Genomic DNA, 14,526 nt, shown 5'->3' on the forward strand with positions numbered 1-14,526 from the left:
TGCATGTTCATGGATTGTTTGGTCAGCGTGGTCAGCTTCAAAAGCAATGGAGTTTCTGGGGCTACGATGATACGATCTGCTATGGTATGATGACCGGATTGGTTTGGTCAGGGCAGGTTCAGTGTTTATCATAGATACGGCAGTCAATGTATTCTAGCAACCTACATAACTAGTAGGCTTGTAAATGCACAAAATCGTACCTGAATTGTACACAATCTTATGCTCGGTTAGAGACTGCAGAAACCCCACATTTGCTCACCGCCCGCCAAAAATTCTGCCTCCACCGCCTCCCATAATTTTTTATCGATCTCGACTGGACTCTATTCGGCTCATCGCAAGTCGGGTTACCTTATAAGAGTCTTTTCTTTTTATCCACTGACTCTCTATCGGGTGCCCATCATGAAGACTACGTGGAAAGATGTAGGAATCCTACCTTCATCGCCGCAGCTTGAAACACCCATACTGATGTTTTCACCGCTTGACAGATCCCCCCGGTGCCCACCAACCAGGAATTCCTGGATATCGTCCTCAGCCGTACGCAGCGCCAGTTGCCTACTCAGATCCGTGCAGGCTTTAAGATCAGCCGTATTCGAGGTATGGGAATATCGTGGCTTTCCGTAGTGGACGTTGATTGGCTAATCCGAAAATCTCTTAGGCTTCTACACTCGTAAAGTCAAGTACACTCAGGAAACCTTCGGCGAAAAGTTTCAGGCGATCCTCGATGGATTTCCTAGACTGCAGGACATTCACCCTTTCCGTGAGTTTTCGTGCATTTCATACCTGATTTGAGCCAGTCTGACAACGTCCAGACAAGGATTTGATGAACACACTCTACGATGCCGACCATTTCAGAATCGCCCTCGGCCAAGTCTCGACCGCGAAGCATTTGATCGAAACCGTCTCTCGTGACTACGTTCGTCTTATCAAATATGCTCAGTCTCTCTTCCAATGCAAGCAGCTGAAGCGTGCCGCTCTCGGTCGCATGGCCACCATTTGCCGGCGTCTCAAAGACCCTCTCGTTTACCTCGAACAAGTCCGACAGCATCTTGGTCGTCTTCCCTCGATCGACCCCAACACTCGAACACTTCTGATTTGCGGTTACCCCAATGTCGGAAAATCCAGCTTCTTGCGCAGTATCACCCGTGCGGATGTCGATGTTCAGCCTTACGCCTTCACAACGAAGAGCTTGTTTGTCGGGCACTTTGACTACAAGTACCTCCGATTCCAAGCTATCGATACCCCCGGTATTCTCGACCACCCCCTGGAGGAGATGAACACCATTGAAATGCAGTCCATTACCGCCATTGCACATCTGCGGTCCGCCGTGATGTACTTCATGGATCTCTCCGAGCAGTGCGGCTACTCTGTCTCCGACCAGATCAAGCTCTTCCACAGCATCCGACCTTTGTTTGCGAACAAGATCGTTTTCATCGTTGTTAACAAGATTGATGTCCGGCGACCGGAAGATCTCGAGCCTGAGCTTCAAGAGGAGATGCAGGGTATGCTCAAGACAGGAGATGTTGAGCTCCTGCAGCTGTCTTGCACCACCACCGAGGGTGTGACTAACGTGAAGAATGCTGCCTGCGACAAGCTGCTCGCTGAGAGAGTGGCACAGAAACTCAAGTCTGGATCCAACAACGCCGGCACCCCCAGCGGCAGACTCGGCGACGTCCTCGCTCGTATCCACGTCGCACAGCCCATGGGCGGTGCACAGCTCGAGACGTTCATTCCCGACGCCGTCAAGAACCTCAAGAAGTACGACAAGAACGACCCCGACAGGAAGAAGCTGGAGCGGGACATCGAAGAGGAGAACGGCGGTGCTGGTGTTTACAACATCGATCTCAAGAAGACATACACCCTCGCCAACGACGACTGGAAGCACGACAAGATCCCCGAGGTATGGAACGGCAAGAACATCTACGACTACGTGGACCCCGACATCGAAGCCAAGCTTGCCGCTCTGGAAGAAGAGGAAGAGAAGCTTGAGAACGACGGCTACTACGAATCCGACGAGAGCGTCGAAGACGCCGAAGACGCAGACACCCGCATGAAGGCCGACCTGATCCGCGAGAAGCGCGCGCTCATGAAGAACGAGGCCCGCCTCCGCAAATCCCTCAAGAACCGCGCCGCCATCCCCCGCTCCGCAAAGGCAAAGAAGCTCTCCCAGATGGAGCAAGGCCTGGACGCAGCTGGCTACGACGCCGACGCAGCTGTTTCTCGCGTCCGTTCTCAGAGCCAGCACCGTGGTCGCCCGTTGACTCGCGGCGACGAAGACGCTGACGCAATGGACGTCGACATGAACGACCCCCGCCAGGCTATTGCTCGTGCCAAGGGCCGCGCTCGCAGCCAGGCTGCTACGAACCGTCTCCAGGATGGCGTTGTCGACGAGACGGCGCGCTCCAAGGCCGAGCGCCTTGCCAAACTGGGTCAGAAGAAGATGAACCGTATGGCCAGACAGGGAGAGGCCGATCGTCACCAGACCGTTTCTCTTCAGAAGTACTTGGTATGTGCATTCTACCTTCATATCTTCCTCTACCACAAGTATAATTGTAATGAGCAACCCACTAACTCACCCTTCACAGGTCGCCGGCAAACGTGGCATGGGCAAGACGCAGCGTCGTTAAATCATCCGATTTGCCGCCCATTCACTTCTTATCCTGCTTGCTGCTACGATACCGATGCTACGTTATCTCCTAATACCTTCATCTCCGTAGTACAGTCGTTACTCTACATACTCGTTATGATCATGGTGTCTAAAAATACATGGCGTTGGGGAGGCTTGTGAAATTCAATTTGTCTTTTATTGCGTCTACGATATCTTGTTGCGCGTCTCATAAATACATACATTAGGTACTTGGATAGAGTAGAGTTGGGTTACTCGCTCCCATGTTCACCGCAACGAATCCATTCAATTTATATCTGATGGCATTCAGTTAGAACTCTTGTATTGAGCTGGTGTGTTCCATGTCGAGCACATGTTAGATTGCGCTCCGTTTTATGATGAAGTTGGCTTTCCTCAACGGAGCTGGCTGGAAAAGCGCATGCACTTCGCGCACCTTCAATGAGGCACACCGCGGACCCAGCTTGCCACAGTGTCCATTGCTTGGGTTTATGGCTATATTCAAGACTCAAGATTGACGTCCTTGCCTTTATGGATAATAATTAACATAATGTGACATGCACGAGCTACGGACATCTTCGATATCTACGATCAGAGCGGCAATTGCAGTTTCAGCCCAATCTAGTATTCGGCTCAAAATAGACTTCTCCCAGGAACTGGCGTGGCAAACGTCGGCGCCCACCGCGACGTAACCTGGCAGCCTTTTCGGAGGGCATTCGCCCGGCTGGTATTGTGTTTAGAAATAAAACAAGATTGCGGCGCGGTGGAGAATAGCTGATATCAGAATGACGCATGTTGTGAGAAATTTTGTTGTTTGCTTAATTCTCAGCAATCAGCATGCCTAGAGGATGGAAGAACGGAGACGCATCTGCTCTCAATAGAGCCGGTAATCTCTGTTCTGATATGCCTCGCATGTATGGCGTGGCATGTAGATGCAGTTCTTGGGGCGGAAGCCACTGTGGCCATGGCTTTGGAAAACCGGTGAGCTCGCATCGGGAGGTTTCCATGGTGGTATAAGAGAAGAAAGTCACCGAAAGATCTGCTTTCGTAATATAGTGATATGACACGCAATGAATCTGGGAACCAACAGGACATATCGACGATCATATGTAGCCACGGTGACTTGCTGAACCGAGACACAACATGCTGAAGACTGCGTACGGAGTGATTTCCCTGGCTAGGTCTCTGGTTGTATTAGAAAGTCGAGGCAGCTAAGAGTTCGCAGACGCTCGGCGCTGTCTTGTAAGACTGGCTTTCCGCAGTGAGTTGCAGAATGTGATATGGGTTGGTGGTGCGCCAGAGTGCAGCCAGTCATATTTGCAGTATCCGCAATCTTCACGCGTCTGATGTGTCCTGTAAATACAATCCTGCCATGTGTATAGAGAGAGGGTGTACCGGCGCCTGCACGATGGGTAAGCTAGTGGTTCTCGGAAGGCTGAAAAGCGGGTATAGGCTCAGTCAGCCATCTCATATCTTGGATAAGGTTTGATATACCTGCAGTAGAGAACACTATTGTCTGCGTCTGCACCGTACTGAGGCAGGACAGGCGGCGTCAGCCGCATCAGAGTCGACGCAGTTCTTCGAGAGCCGAGATTGAAGAAAGCAGCCGTGCATTATCCACACTGAAGAGAGCATGCAGAGATGGCGGGATGGTGAGCCTTTTCTTCCTCTTTCAAATGATGAAGACTGCAGTATGATATTGGTCTTGGCTGAACTCGTTGGACGCATGGATTGGTGGCATATAGAAAGCTGCGCATTGTGTAAGCTCTCTTGCTGAGAGTGGGTTCCTCGACCGCTAATTCTTGTCAAGTCTGATTGATTGTAGCTCTGGGTATCTGACGTGCGCCATCACATACATTCGGGCATCAGCGGTCAGCCCGTTCGGCCGCGCGATGGCCAAGGAGACGGGCTTGGAGGACCGGGCATGTCGTTCAGTTTCTCTTTTCCTACAACCAGGTAGTTCAATGGCAAATATAATGGCGTCATGAGAGCAACCTGCTTAGGAACCCCTTGATACTTCAGAGTTTGAGGTCCTAGCAGCAATCTTGTGGAGGGATGCGTAGGGAAGGAAGAAGGAGGAAGGAATAACCACTGGAGAGGACTGACAGGTGGGGAGCCGATCTGCGCTAATCCGGCGCTATCGATATGCAATCCTGATACACTGTAATTTACAGACAACTCTCTCAACGAACGCCGGCTTAGCATGCATTGCATATGCGCTTATATACAGTTTTTGGATGAACAGAATCCATAGCTACAGAAAGGCTCAGCCAGTTGCTTCGGTATGCCTCATAGAGACGTCTTTGTTCATGAAGACGGGATTACTCTCGGCGTAAAGTGACCTCAACGACAAACCATATAGTCATCCTCAGAATCCCCTGTGCTGAATTAGCCGGATATGAGCCCAACACTCCAAGTAGGTGCTAGCTATCTAGTAGTAGAGATCTGCTAACGTCAGACCATCCGGAGTACTAGCAGGACAGTCTAAAGACTTCGAGCTTGTTCGCTGAGTCTCCTTGCATGTGCATGCCTAGTAAAGGCGAAGAGCTTCTGCTCTCAGCTGCCGAAAAAAGCGCCATTGAAAGCGCGATATGAGATATCAAGTCGTAAGTGCCCTGTCGTACTCCTCATACTACTGGTAGTATTCCTCTGGGCCTGTCAGCAAGGGGGCAACCTTAGGGTTATACAATCTCTTGGCGCTGGTTTGTAGTAGTATCACGGTGTATTTCAGGACGATACAGGGCTCGGCAGCCGATTTATATTGAGAACAGCTCTACCTTATCTTACCTTTGAACATGCGCCAGATGTCAGGTATTGAGGCATGGGCGGCTAAGAGTGACTGGTATCTATTATTAAAATAGGACTAGGCCAGTAAGATGCTCAGCTGCCTCTTCTGGTACCTGCTACATGGAACGCTGACAGAGCGTCCTGCAGTATACTCCTGCCGCCAGACTTTTTCACCGGAGGTAGTTCGTGAGAGTATTATGATCTATTGTATTAGCCTAACCATGCCCAGTCGTAAGATTAGAAAGTAATAGTGACAATTCAACCATGATGACTAGTACCTGGAGCGCTGCCCTGCCATTGAGAATGGAGCCAGCTTTGATAAGCCGCAATGTTGACATCCCGACTGCCTCTGTTTTGTATGAGCTCCAGGATGAATATTACTAGGTTTGCTGGTCATTGCTATGCCTGGAGGGCAACCTAAGATCGAAAGCCTCGCACTGTAGCAGTTGTAGAAGTTGTCTGATGCTGTGGTTCTGGTATTACCAGTATCGGCCGGTACGTAACAACACAAGCTGAATGATCTTCCGCTTCGATCTCCTCTGCCGCTTCAACTGACTTGCATGCATCCAACCTTGAGACGACATCGCTTCGTGTCCCTACGACGGCTCTCCCTTCCTGCATTTGACGCCATGGCTCAACTAGTCTTTTCTCTCTCTCCTTTCGGCTGGCCGAGGGTACACGAGTCACCATGGATGGGTCAGTGGCTGGTCGTCCACGAAAGGGACTACAGTTTCCACAGCTGGACATACAGTTGACTCTCCATTCTGCCGCCCACCTGGGTACTAAGCCGTCGGTATCTGTTGTAGTACTGACGGTTTGGAGAAGATCTTCGTTTCTTTTTCTCCTTCAAGACAGTATGAATCCCTCGCTGACCCTCCTTCCTATGAATAGACCGCAGCTAATAATGCTGTCTCTTGGCCTATAGACTGCATATCATTCTGCACCTTTTCGGAGGTATATTCGGGCATATAGCTTTTTTTTTTTTGCCTTTCCTTTCCTTTCTCTTTTATTCCCTCACTGCTGCTGCTACATATTTGCTTCGGAGCTTTCTACCTTACTCTTTCTCTTCAATTGCCCATCCCTTCGCCTCCGACAATTGACAGAAGGAAGGACGTTGCGTGGGAGCGAGTCTGTACGCCTTGCCAGAACTAAGCTCTTGAGCTGGACTCTTGCTCATCTTAGCCTTGCCTAGCTTGCCTATTCTCGTCAACTCCTGGAACACATGCTGGCTATCTAAGAACCATTTGTCTAGTGACCGACAATCATGAAGTGGCGGACATCGAACTCGTTGCTCGTATTACTTGCAACAACTGCCGCAGGCTGGCCCTACGAAGAGTCCCTTGTCGACTACAACCTTAATGCGAACAAGAATGCTGCGTCGCCGGCAGACTATACCGCACCAGAATGGCCGAACCACAAATACACACCTTCGCCAGAGAATTGGAGATTTCCCTTCTACACATTGTTCCTTGACCGGTTTGTCAATGGTGACCCCACCAACGACAACATCAACGGGTCTCTCTTTGAACATGACCTGAATTCAAACCAGATGAGACATGGCGGCGATGCTCAAGGCTTAGTGGACACGCTCGACTATCTTCAGGGAATGGGGATTAAGGTTTCAATCTGCTTCTCCACTATGTCATTTGTTTCTATGCTAATCATATACTTCTCAGGGTATCTATCTCGCAGGAACCATACTCATGAATCAGCCCTGGGGTTCAGACGGCTACTCGATTTTGGACACTACGCTGCTGGATCAGCATTTTGGTACCATTCAGACATGGAGAGACGCAATTTCGGAAATTCACAAGCGGGGGATGTACGTACTGTTCGATAACACAATTGCAACGTGAGTATACCGGCACCCTTCATATCTCGGATAGCAAGTTCTGATTCGAGTCTAAGGATGGGCGACTTGATTGGATTCAAGGGGTATTTGAATGAAACCACCCCATTTTCCGTTAAGGAACACGAAGTGCTCTGGAAAAGTGAACGCCGTTATGCTGATTTCGATATTGGTAACACATACAATGAAACTTGCAAGTACCCTCGATTTTGGAACGAAACTGGCTACCCAGTCAACCAGGAGGTTCGCGATAAGCTTCAAGGCTGTTATGATAGTGATTTCGACCAATATGGTGACAGAGAAGCGTTCGGAGTGTACCCGGATTGGGAGCGTCAACTAGCCAAGTTTGCGTCGGTTCAGGATCGTCTTCGTGAATGGATCCCCAGCGTCCGAGAGAGGCTAATCCGACATAATTGCATGATAATCAAGGCTCTTGATATTGATGGATTCCGATATGACAAAGCCACGCAAGCGACTGTGGACGCTCTGGGAGACATGTCGAGTGCCTATCGAGAATGTGCTCGTGACGTGGGCAAGGACAATTTTTTCCTACCTGGTGAGATTACTGGCGGAAATACATTCGGTTCAATCTACCTTGGACGTGGTAGGCAGCCCAATCAGTACCCAGACTCTGCGATGGATTCGATGGCCATGAACAACGAGTCCGATTCCAAATACTTCCTTCGTGGTGAGGGATTACAGGCCCTTGACAGTGCCGCCTTTCACTACTCGACTTATCGATCTCTTACTCGGTTTCTCGGTCTCGACGGTAACCTCACCGCCGGTTGGGATGTACCGGTTGACTGGACAGACTCCTGGAATTTGATGGTGTTAACCAACGATATGGTCAACGCGAATACCGGAAAATTTGACCCAAGACATATGTTCGGTGCAACAAACCAGGATGTTTTCCGTTGGCCTGCCATAGATCAAGGTATCGAACGACAACTTCTCGCGATGTTTATTACCACCCTTCACCTACCAGGCATCCCGATCTTGTTATGGGGTGAAGAGCAAGGTTTTTACATTTTGGATGCCACTGCCGACAACTATGTCTACGGCCGTCAGGCGATGTCGCCAGCCACGGCCTGGAAGACTCATGGATGCTTCCAATTGACAGCGGATCAGTATCATAACTGGCCCATCAGTAAGGGCCGAGAAGGCTGTCATGACGATACTGTGGCCTATGATCATCGTGATCCGTCACACCCCATCCGCAATATCATCAAGCATATGTATCAAATGCGACAAAACTATCAGGTTTTGAACGACGGATATTCTGTTCAGAAACTATCAAACCAGACTCGTCATGTGCTTTACCCCGCCTCCAACGGCACTACAACGGAGATTGGGATGTGGTCTATCTTGAGAGATTCGGTTTACAAAATCCAAGAGCTCGACAACGACCAGACAGTTTGGTTGGTATACCAAAATGACAACAAGACAGTGGATTACGAATTCAACTGCCGTGACAATGATACCGCGCTGATATCCCCATTTGCCACGGGAACGACTGTCGTCAATCTGTTCTACCCACATGACGAGTACGAGTTGAAGGACAGTCCCAAGAAACTTGCGCTCAATGGATCCAAAGAGTTCAACGGCTGTCTTGATAGCATGACCCTAAAGCCGTTCGAATTCAAGGCTTTCGTTCCCAAGGAACGCTTCGTCAAGCCTGGGCCCATGATCACCAGAATTACCCCGAGACACGACCGACCCGTCATCTCCAAAGTTGGATCCGACGAAGCAGAAGACATTGAACTGAGTATCTATTTCTCTACGCAAATGGATTGTAACTCTGTCACAAAGGCCATCACACTGAATTCTACGACAGAAAGCGGCAAAAATGCTCGCGTCGACAACAGAAGTGTGGAGTGTAATGAAATGGACCCAAGTAAGACGCAGTGGACTGCCCAGCTCCCCAGCACCTGGGTTTGGACATCGAAACTGACCAATGTTTACAATGGAATTCATCGCCTGACTGTTACCAATGCCACCAGCAGAGACGGAGGCTCCACTGAAGCAGTTGACCACTTCCTTATTCGCGTTGGTCAGGCAGACAATCCGATGATTTTTACTGCGGCCAATTATTCGACGAACCTGCTTCACGAACATGACAATGGTACTCTCTATATCAGCCACAAAGCAGCTGGTGCAGACAAGTACCGTTACTCAACTAACTGGGGAAGCTCCTTCTCTGAATGGAGGGACTACAAAGGTGGCGACGAGGTTATCGAAGAACTACCTTGGTCTGGAACTGACAAGCAGAAGTGGCACGGAAAGCACGTGCGCGTCGAGTACTGGAGCAAGTTGACTGGTAGCAGCAGCTACGTTCAAGAAGGTGACCTTGGCTCAGATCGCCCCAGACGATTCCCTCACCTTTTCTTCAACGGACCTTACAACCAGTACGGATACGACGCAGGTTTGGACAATGAAGTCAAACAGGACAGCGATGGGTACTGGAAGTTCAGGATCCGGTCCGAATTCCCAGCCCAGGGACAGTTCAATGTTTGGGGAATGAACCCAGATGGAGAGCCCGACCAAAGCTTTGTGTTTGGTGACCTTGACTCTGACGGGGTTCTCGACCGCATGCCACCCTCCTCGCTGAGCGACCTTTTGATCAACGTCACCGACAGGCCCCCATCCGGCTATCTATCTTGGGACCTTTGGGTGGACGATGGTACCATGAGAATCAATTTCCACCCGACTGGGTCGAGAACCATCCAGATCGTCGTCTATTTTCTGCTTTGGTTTGTGCCACTGTTGACAGCTGCCTTATGTGTAAGAGCCTTCATGCAATCGTTCTACCAAGTCAAGTTCAACCAGGTCGGGATAAGCGAAAAGAAGTCATTATTCTCGTTCCTATTCGCTGGAAAGCCGTCACTGAACCCCCTGGCGCTCATTGCTGGCAAGTCAAAATTCCTCCAAAGCACACCTGCATTCGGACCCGGAGCCTCGCACCGGCGAAGTGTCCTCATCGCCACCATGGAGTACGATATTGAGGATTGGGGCATTAAAATCAAGATTGGCGGTCTCGGAGTGATGGCCCAACTTATGGGCAAGAACCTCGGGCATCAAGATCTGATCTGGGTTGTTCCATGCGTTGGAGGCGTGGACTATCCTGAAGACCAACCGGGCGAGCCAATGTTTGTCACTGTTCTCGGGAACACTTATGAAGTCAAGGTTCAGTATCATGTGCTAAACAACATTACTTATGTTCTCCTCGACGCTCCTGTCTTCCGTCAACAAACAAAAGCCGAACCCTATCCCGCCCGCATGGACGACCTGGACAGCGCAATCTACTACTCCGCCTGGAACCAATGCATTGCCGAGACTATTAAACGCTTCCCTATCGACCTTTATCATATCAATGACTATCACGGTTCGATTGCTCCGCTCTACCTTCTTCCCCAAACTGTTCCTGTCTGCCTCTCACTCCACAATGCGGAGTTCCAAGGCTTGTGGCCAATGCGTACCCAGAAGGAGAAGGATGAGGTTTGCTCTGTCTTCAATCTCGATGTCGATGTCGCCAAGCGCTATGTTCAATTTGGTGAGGTTTTCAATATGCTGCATGCCGGTGCAAGCTATCTACGTGTCCATCAACAAGGATTCGGCGCCGTGGGAGTATCGAGAAAGTATGGCAAACGCTCCTATGCCCGTTACCCCATCTTTTGGGGCTTGAAGAAAGTTGGGAATCTCCCCAACCCCGATCCTTCCGACACCGCCGAATGGAACAAGGAGCTTCCGAAGGACAGCGAAACCCAAGTGGACCCGAACTACGAGGCAAGCAGAGGGGAGCTCAGACGACAGGCGCAAGAATTTGCAGGACTAGAACAGAATCCAAACGCTGACCTCTTGGTCTTCGTCGGGCGATGGTCGATGCAGAAGGGTATTGATCTGATAGCCGATGTCATGCCTGCTGTTTTGGAGGCACGCCCAAATGTTCAATTGATCTGTATTGGTCCAGTGATTGATCTTTATGGCAAGTTCGCTGCTCTCAAGCTTGACCGGATGATGAAGCTCTATCCTGGGCGTGTGTTCTCTAAGCCTGAGTTCACGGCACTTCCTCCGTACATATTTTCAGGAGCAGAATTCGCTTTGATCCCATCTCGCGACGAACCATTCGGACTGGTAGCCGTTGAATTTGGTCGCAAAGGAGCTCTCGGAATCGGCGCCCGCGTCGGTGGACTGGGCCAGATGCCAGGTTGGTGGTACAATGTTGAATCCACGACTACTGCCCACCTACTTGATCAATTCAAGTTGGCCATCGGTAGTGCATTGAAGTCAAAGCCCCAAGTGAGGGCGAAGATGCGTGCAAGGTCTGCGAAGCAACGTTTCCCCGTGGCACAGTGGGTTGAGGATCTTGAGATTTTGCAGTCAACAGCAATGCGATGCCACACTAAAGGATTGTCCAAGTCCAACGGCCATCCTTATACGCCTTCCGGAAGCAATACTCCCAGTGGCATGGTGACTCCTCAGGTTGCGTCGACTGGAACTGCTACCCCAACTGGAGTGCAGACACCCCCCCTTGCTCATTCACGAACAGGAAGTCACTCGAACATCAACCGTCTGAGTGCTTATGGGCCGCAGCAACGCAACACGATTATCTACAGCAGAGATCCAAGCCCAGGCGGCGAAGATCAACCCGGTTCTGGAGCTGGTCGAGGCTTATCTCTTGGTGTGAGGGCTGGTCCTGGCCATTTGGTGCGTCGCGGTCGCCGTAGGTTGAAGAGAAACAGCCAAGCTGGGACGGATGAGAATGCCAGCATGTCAATGACAGAAGAGAGCAGCGATGACGATTTCATTCCAAGTGTCTATGGAGAAGAGGAGTATACGCTTACCCCCGAGCAAGCTGAGGAGGCACGGAGAGCGGAAGCGGCGACGCAGCAGGACCAGACCGGCAGCTCAGTCAAAGGCTTCTTCACTCGGCGGCACTCGAGCCAGAGCTCGATCTTAACTCGGGCTATGCTCTCTCCAGCGAGTTCAACAACTTTTGACGGTGACGAGATCGCCGGCCAAGCAGCGCCACCCTATTCAAACGAACCTGGAAATCGTCTTAGCAACGCCTCCGTCCTATCTGTTGATTCTATCGTTGGTGAGAAGAAAGACTACAAGTTACAGAAGGTCGACCCTACGTTTACGGATAGTACTGGCGAGTTCTATAGGGTCTTCGAATCCCGGTTGGAGAAGCTCAACGGATCCAACTCTGTGTCGCACCTTTGTATCGAGGAGTACCTTGAGAAGAGTGAAAAGAAATGGTTTGACCGATTCCGTGACGCTCGACTCGGCCGAAGCCGGCCCACTTCCACCAAATTCGAGGGCTCGCCTATGGCATTAGTCTCGAATGATGAGGTCGGATCGCGGGAGAGTCACGACGACCTCCCGAGGAGACCGGACGAGTTCTGTCTTGGAAATGATTACGTTCCACCATGGGGACTTAGAAAGTGGATGCAAGTTCGGATCTTCGACTGGCCGATTTACTCTTTCATACTCGGACTTGGACAGATCATTGCAGCAAACTCATATCAAATCACTTTGCTCACTGGAGAAGTTGGTCAGAGACCTGAGAAACTCTATGGAATCGCAACAGTTTATCTCGTCAGCTCTATTGTATGGTGGTTCCTCTTCCGCTTTTGCAGATCTGTGGTAGTACTGTCTCTACCTTGGTTCTTTTATGGTCTCTCCTTCGTTCTTATTGGCGTTGCGCATTACGAGAGTGATGGCTTTGCTCGAGCTTGGATTCAGAACGTTGGAGCCGGGACGTACGCAGCAGCATCAGCCAGTGGCTCTCTGTTCTTTGCCCTCAATTTCGGAGATGAAAACGGTGCGCCTGTCAAGGAATGGGTATGGCGTGCGTGTATCATCCAGGGTACTCAGCAAGCCTACGTTATCGGTCTCTGGTACTGGGGAACGTCCATTTCGCAAGCAGTCACCAGGGGAATTCCAAATGTCCAAGGACACATTACAGAGACGTGGAGGATGACGTACGTTGTCCTTATGTTGGATGCTTTACTTGATGCTAACTCTCTTCCAGTGCCGTCTGTATGCCGATTGCAGTCTTTCTCTGGGTCCTAGGTCTGCTCGTGTTTTTCGGTCTACCAAACTACTACCGCCAAACGCCCGGAAAAGTCCCGTCTTTCTATAAGGGCGTACTCCGGCGCAAGATCATTCTGTGGAACTTTGTAGTTGTCATCCTGCAAAACTTCTTCCTCAGCGCGCCTTATGGACGAAACTGGAGCTGTAAGTGCCTCTGACCCGAATACCCTCAACACAACTAACACAACCCAGTCCTCTGGAGCTCAGTCCATGCCGAAGCCTGGCACGTCGGCCTCCTAGTCGTCGCCTTCTTCGGCATAGCCTGGGTCCTCATCCTATTCATATTCGGCCGCCTATCCAGATCTCACAGCTGGATCCTCCCCGTATTCGCCTGCGGCCTCGGTGCCCCCCGCTGGGCACAGATATGGTGGGGTGTCTCAGGAATGGGCCTGTTCCTTCCCTGGGCCGGAAGCTACACCTCTGGCGCCCTAGCCTCCCGCAGTCTCTGGCTGTGGCTAGGTATTCTCGATGCATTGCAGGGCCTCGGGTTCGGAATGATCTTGCTCCAAACTCTCACGCGTATGCATATCTGCTTTACCTTGCTCGCGTCTCAGGTTTTGGGATCCATTGCCACGATCTGCGCTAGGGCTTTCGCGCCGAATAATATTGGCCCGGGTCCGATCTCGCCAGATGTTACGGCTGGGGCTAGTGCTGTGGCGAATGCTTGGTTCTGGATTGCGTTGTTCTTCCAGTTGTTGATTTGGTATGGTTGCCACTATACTTGGTTTGTTTGAAGTGGTGCATGGACTAATCGTCTTTCTTAGTGCTGGGTTCCTCATGTTCTTCCGGAAGGAGCAGCTTACGAAGCCGTAAGCACATTTCAACATTGCCTGCCACCCCATATATACGAAAATACTCTCGACACGAAGACAACTCGCACTCAAGGGCATAAGGGGAGCAATCGTCCCTAGTAGTACATTATGCGCATCGATCCGAAACGGTCTCGGAGATTTACCATGCGCTTGCAATATCTCATCTATCTACCTATCTATCTAACCCCATATTTTCACATATTCTTGTTATTCTTGACGATATTCTTTCCCCCATTCTTACTGGGAAAACAATGACTCTGTGTGACTGCGATACGAGTCAAAAGTTAATGATGTGGACGCTCATATCTAATACTGAAGGTGCTCACTTTGTTATGTTATGTCATCTACCTACGAATGTGAGA

At 50.5% G+C, this 14,526-nt stretch overlaps 2 protein-coding genes across 2 annotated transcripts; both read left to right on the top strand.

The window, feature by feature from the left end:
* The first annotated feature begins 327 nt into the window (after positions 1-327).
* On the top strand, positions 328-2,912 carry BDV17DRAFT_14192 (putative GTPase NOG1). The gene is made up of 5 exons (XM_073754313.1): positions 328-420; positions 486-594; positions 656-757; positions 810-2,503; positions 2,583-2,912. Exons 1-5 carry the CDS (start codon positions 400-402, stop codon positions 2,622-2,624), a joined length of 1,968 nt encoding a protein of 655 aa, XP_073618119.1. The 5' UTR covers positions 328-399; the 3' UTR covers positions 2,625-2,912.
* Positions 2,913-6,452: 3,540 nt separating this feature from the next.
* ags2 (alpha-1,3-glucan synthase Ags2) lies at positions 6,453-14,392 on the top strand. The gene is made up of 6 exons (XM_073754326.1): positions 6,453-7,025; positions 7,084-7,259; positions 7,316-13,240; positions 13,291-13,496; positions 13,545-14,055; positions 14,117-14,392. The coding sequence occupies exons 1-6, from the start codon at positions 6,672-6,674 to the stop codon at positions 14,163-14,165; spliced, it is 7,221 nt and encodes a 2,406-aa protein (XP_073618120.1). The 5' UTR covers positions 6,453-6,671; the 3' UTR covers positions 14,166-14,392.
* Positions 14,393-14,526: the final 134 nt, after the last annotated feature.

Source organism: Aspergillus undulatus, assembly GCF_047715775.1.
Source record: "Aspergillus undulatus strain CBS 261.88 unplaced genomic scaffold BDV17scaffold_10, whole genome shotgun sequence".
Lineage (NCBI taxonomy): Eukaryota > Fungi > Ascomycota > Eurotiomycetes > Eurotiales > Aspergillaceae > Aspergillus > Aspergillus undulatus.

Excerpts from the sequence above, each read along its gene's own strand:
- BDV17DRAFT_14192 (XM_073754313.1), top strand. The coding sequence starts at position 400 with ATGAAGACTACGTGGAAAGAT. Across the intron at positions 595-655 it reads TAAGATCAGCCGTATTCGAG|GCTTCTACACTCGTAAAGTC; the intron begins GTATGGGAATAT and ends AAAATCTCTTAG. Across the intron at positions 2,504-2,582 it reads TTTCTCTTCAGAAGTACTTG|GTCGCCGGCAAACGTGGCAT; the intron begins GTATGTGCATTC and ends CACCCTTCACAG.
- ags2 (XM_073754326.1), top strand. The coding sequence starts at position 6,672 with ATGAAGTGGCGGACATCGAACTCGTTGCTCGTATTACTTGCAACAACT. Across the intron at positions 7,260-7,315 it reads TTCGATAACACAATTGCAAC|GATGGGCGACTTGATTGGAT; the intron begins GTGAGTATACCG and ends TTCGAGTCTAAG. Across the intron at positions 13,241-13,290 it reads ACAGAGACGTGGAGGATGAC|TGCCGTCTGTATGCCGATTG; the intron begins GTACGTTGTCCT and ends ACTCTCTTCCAG.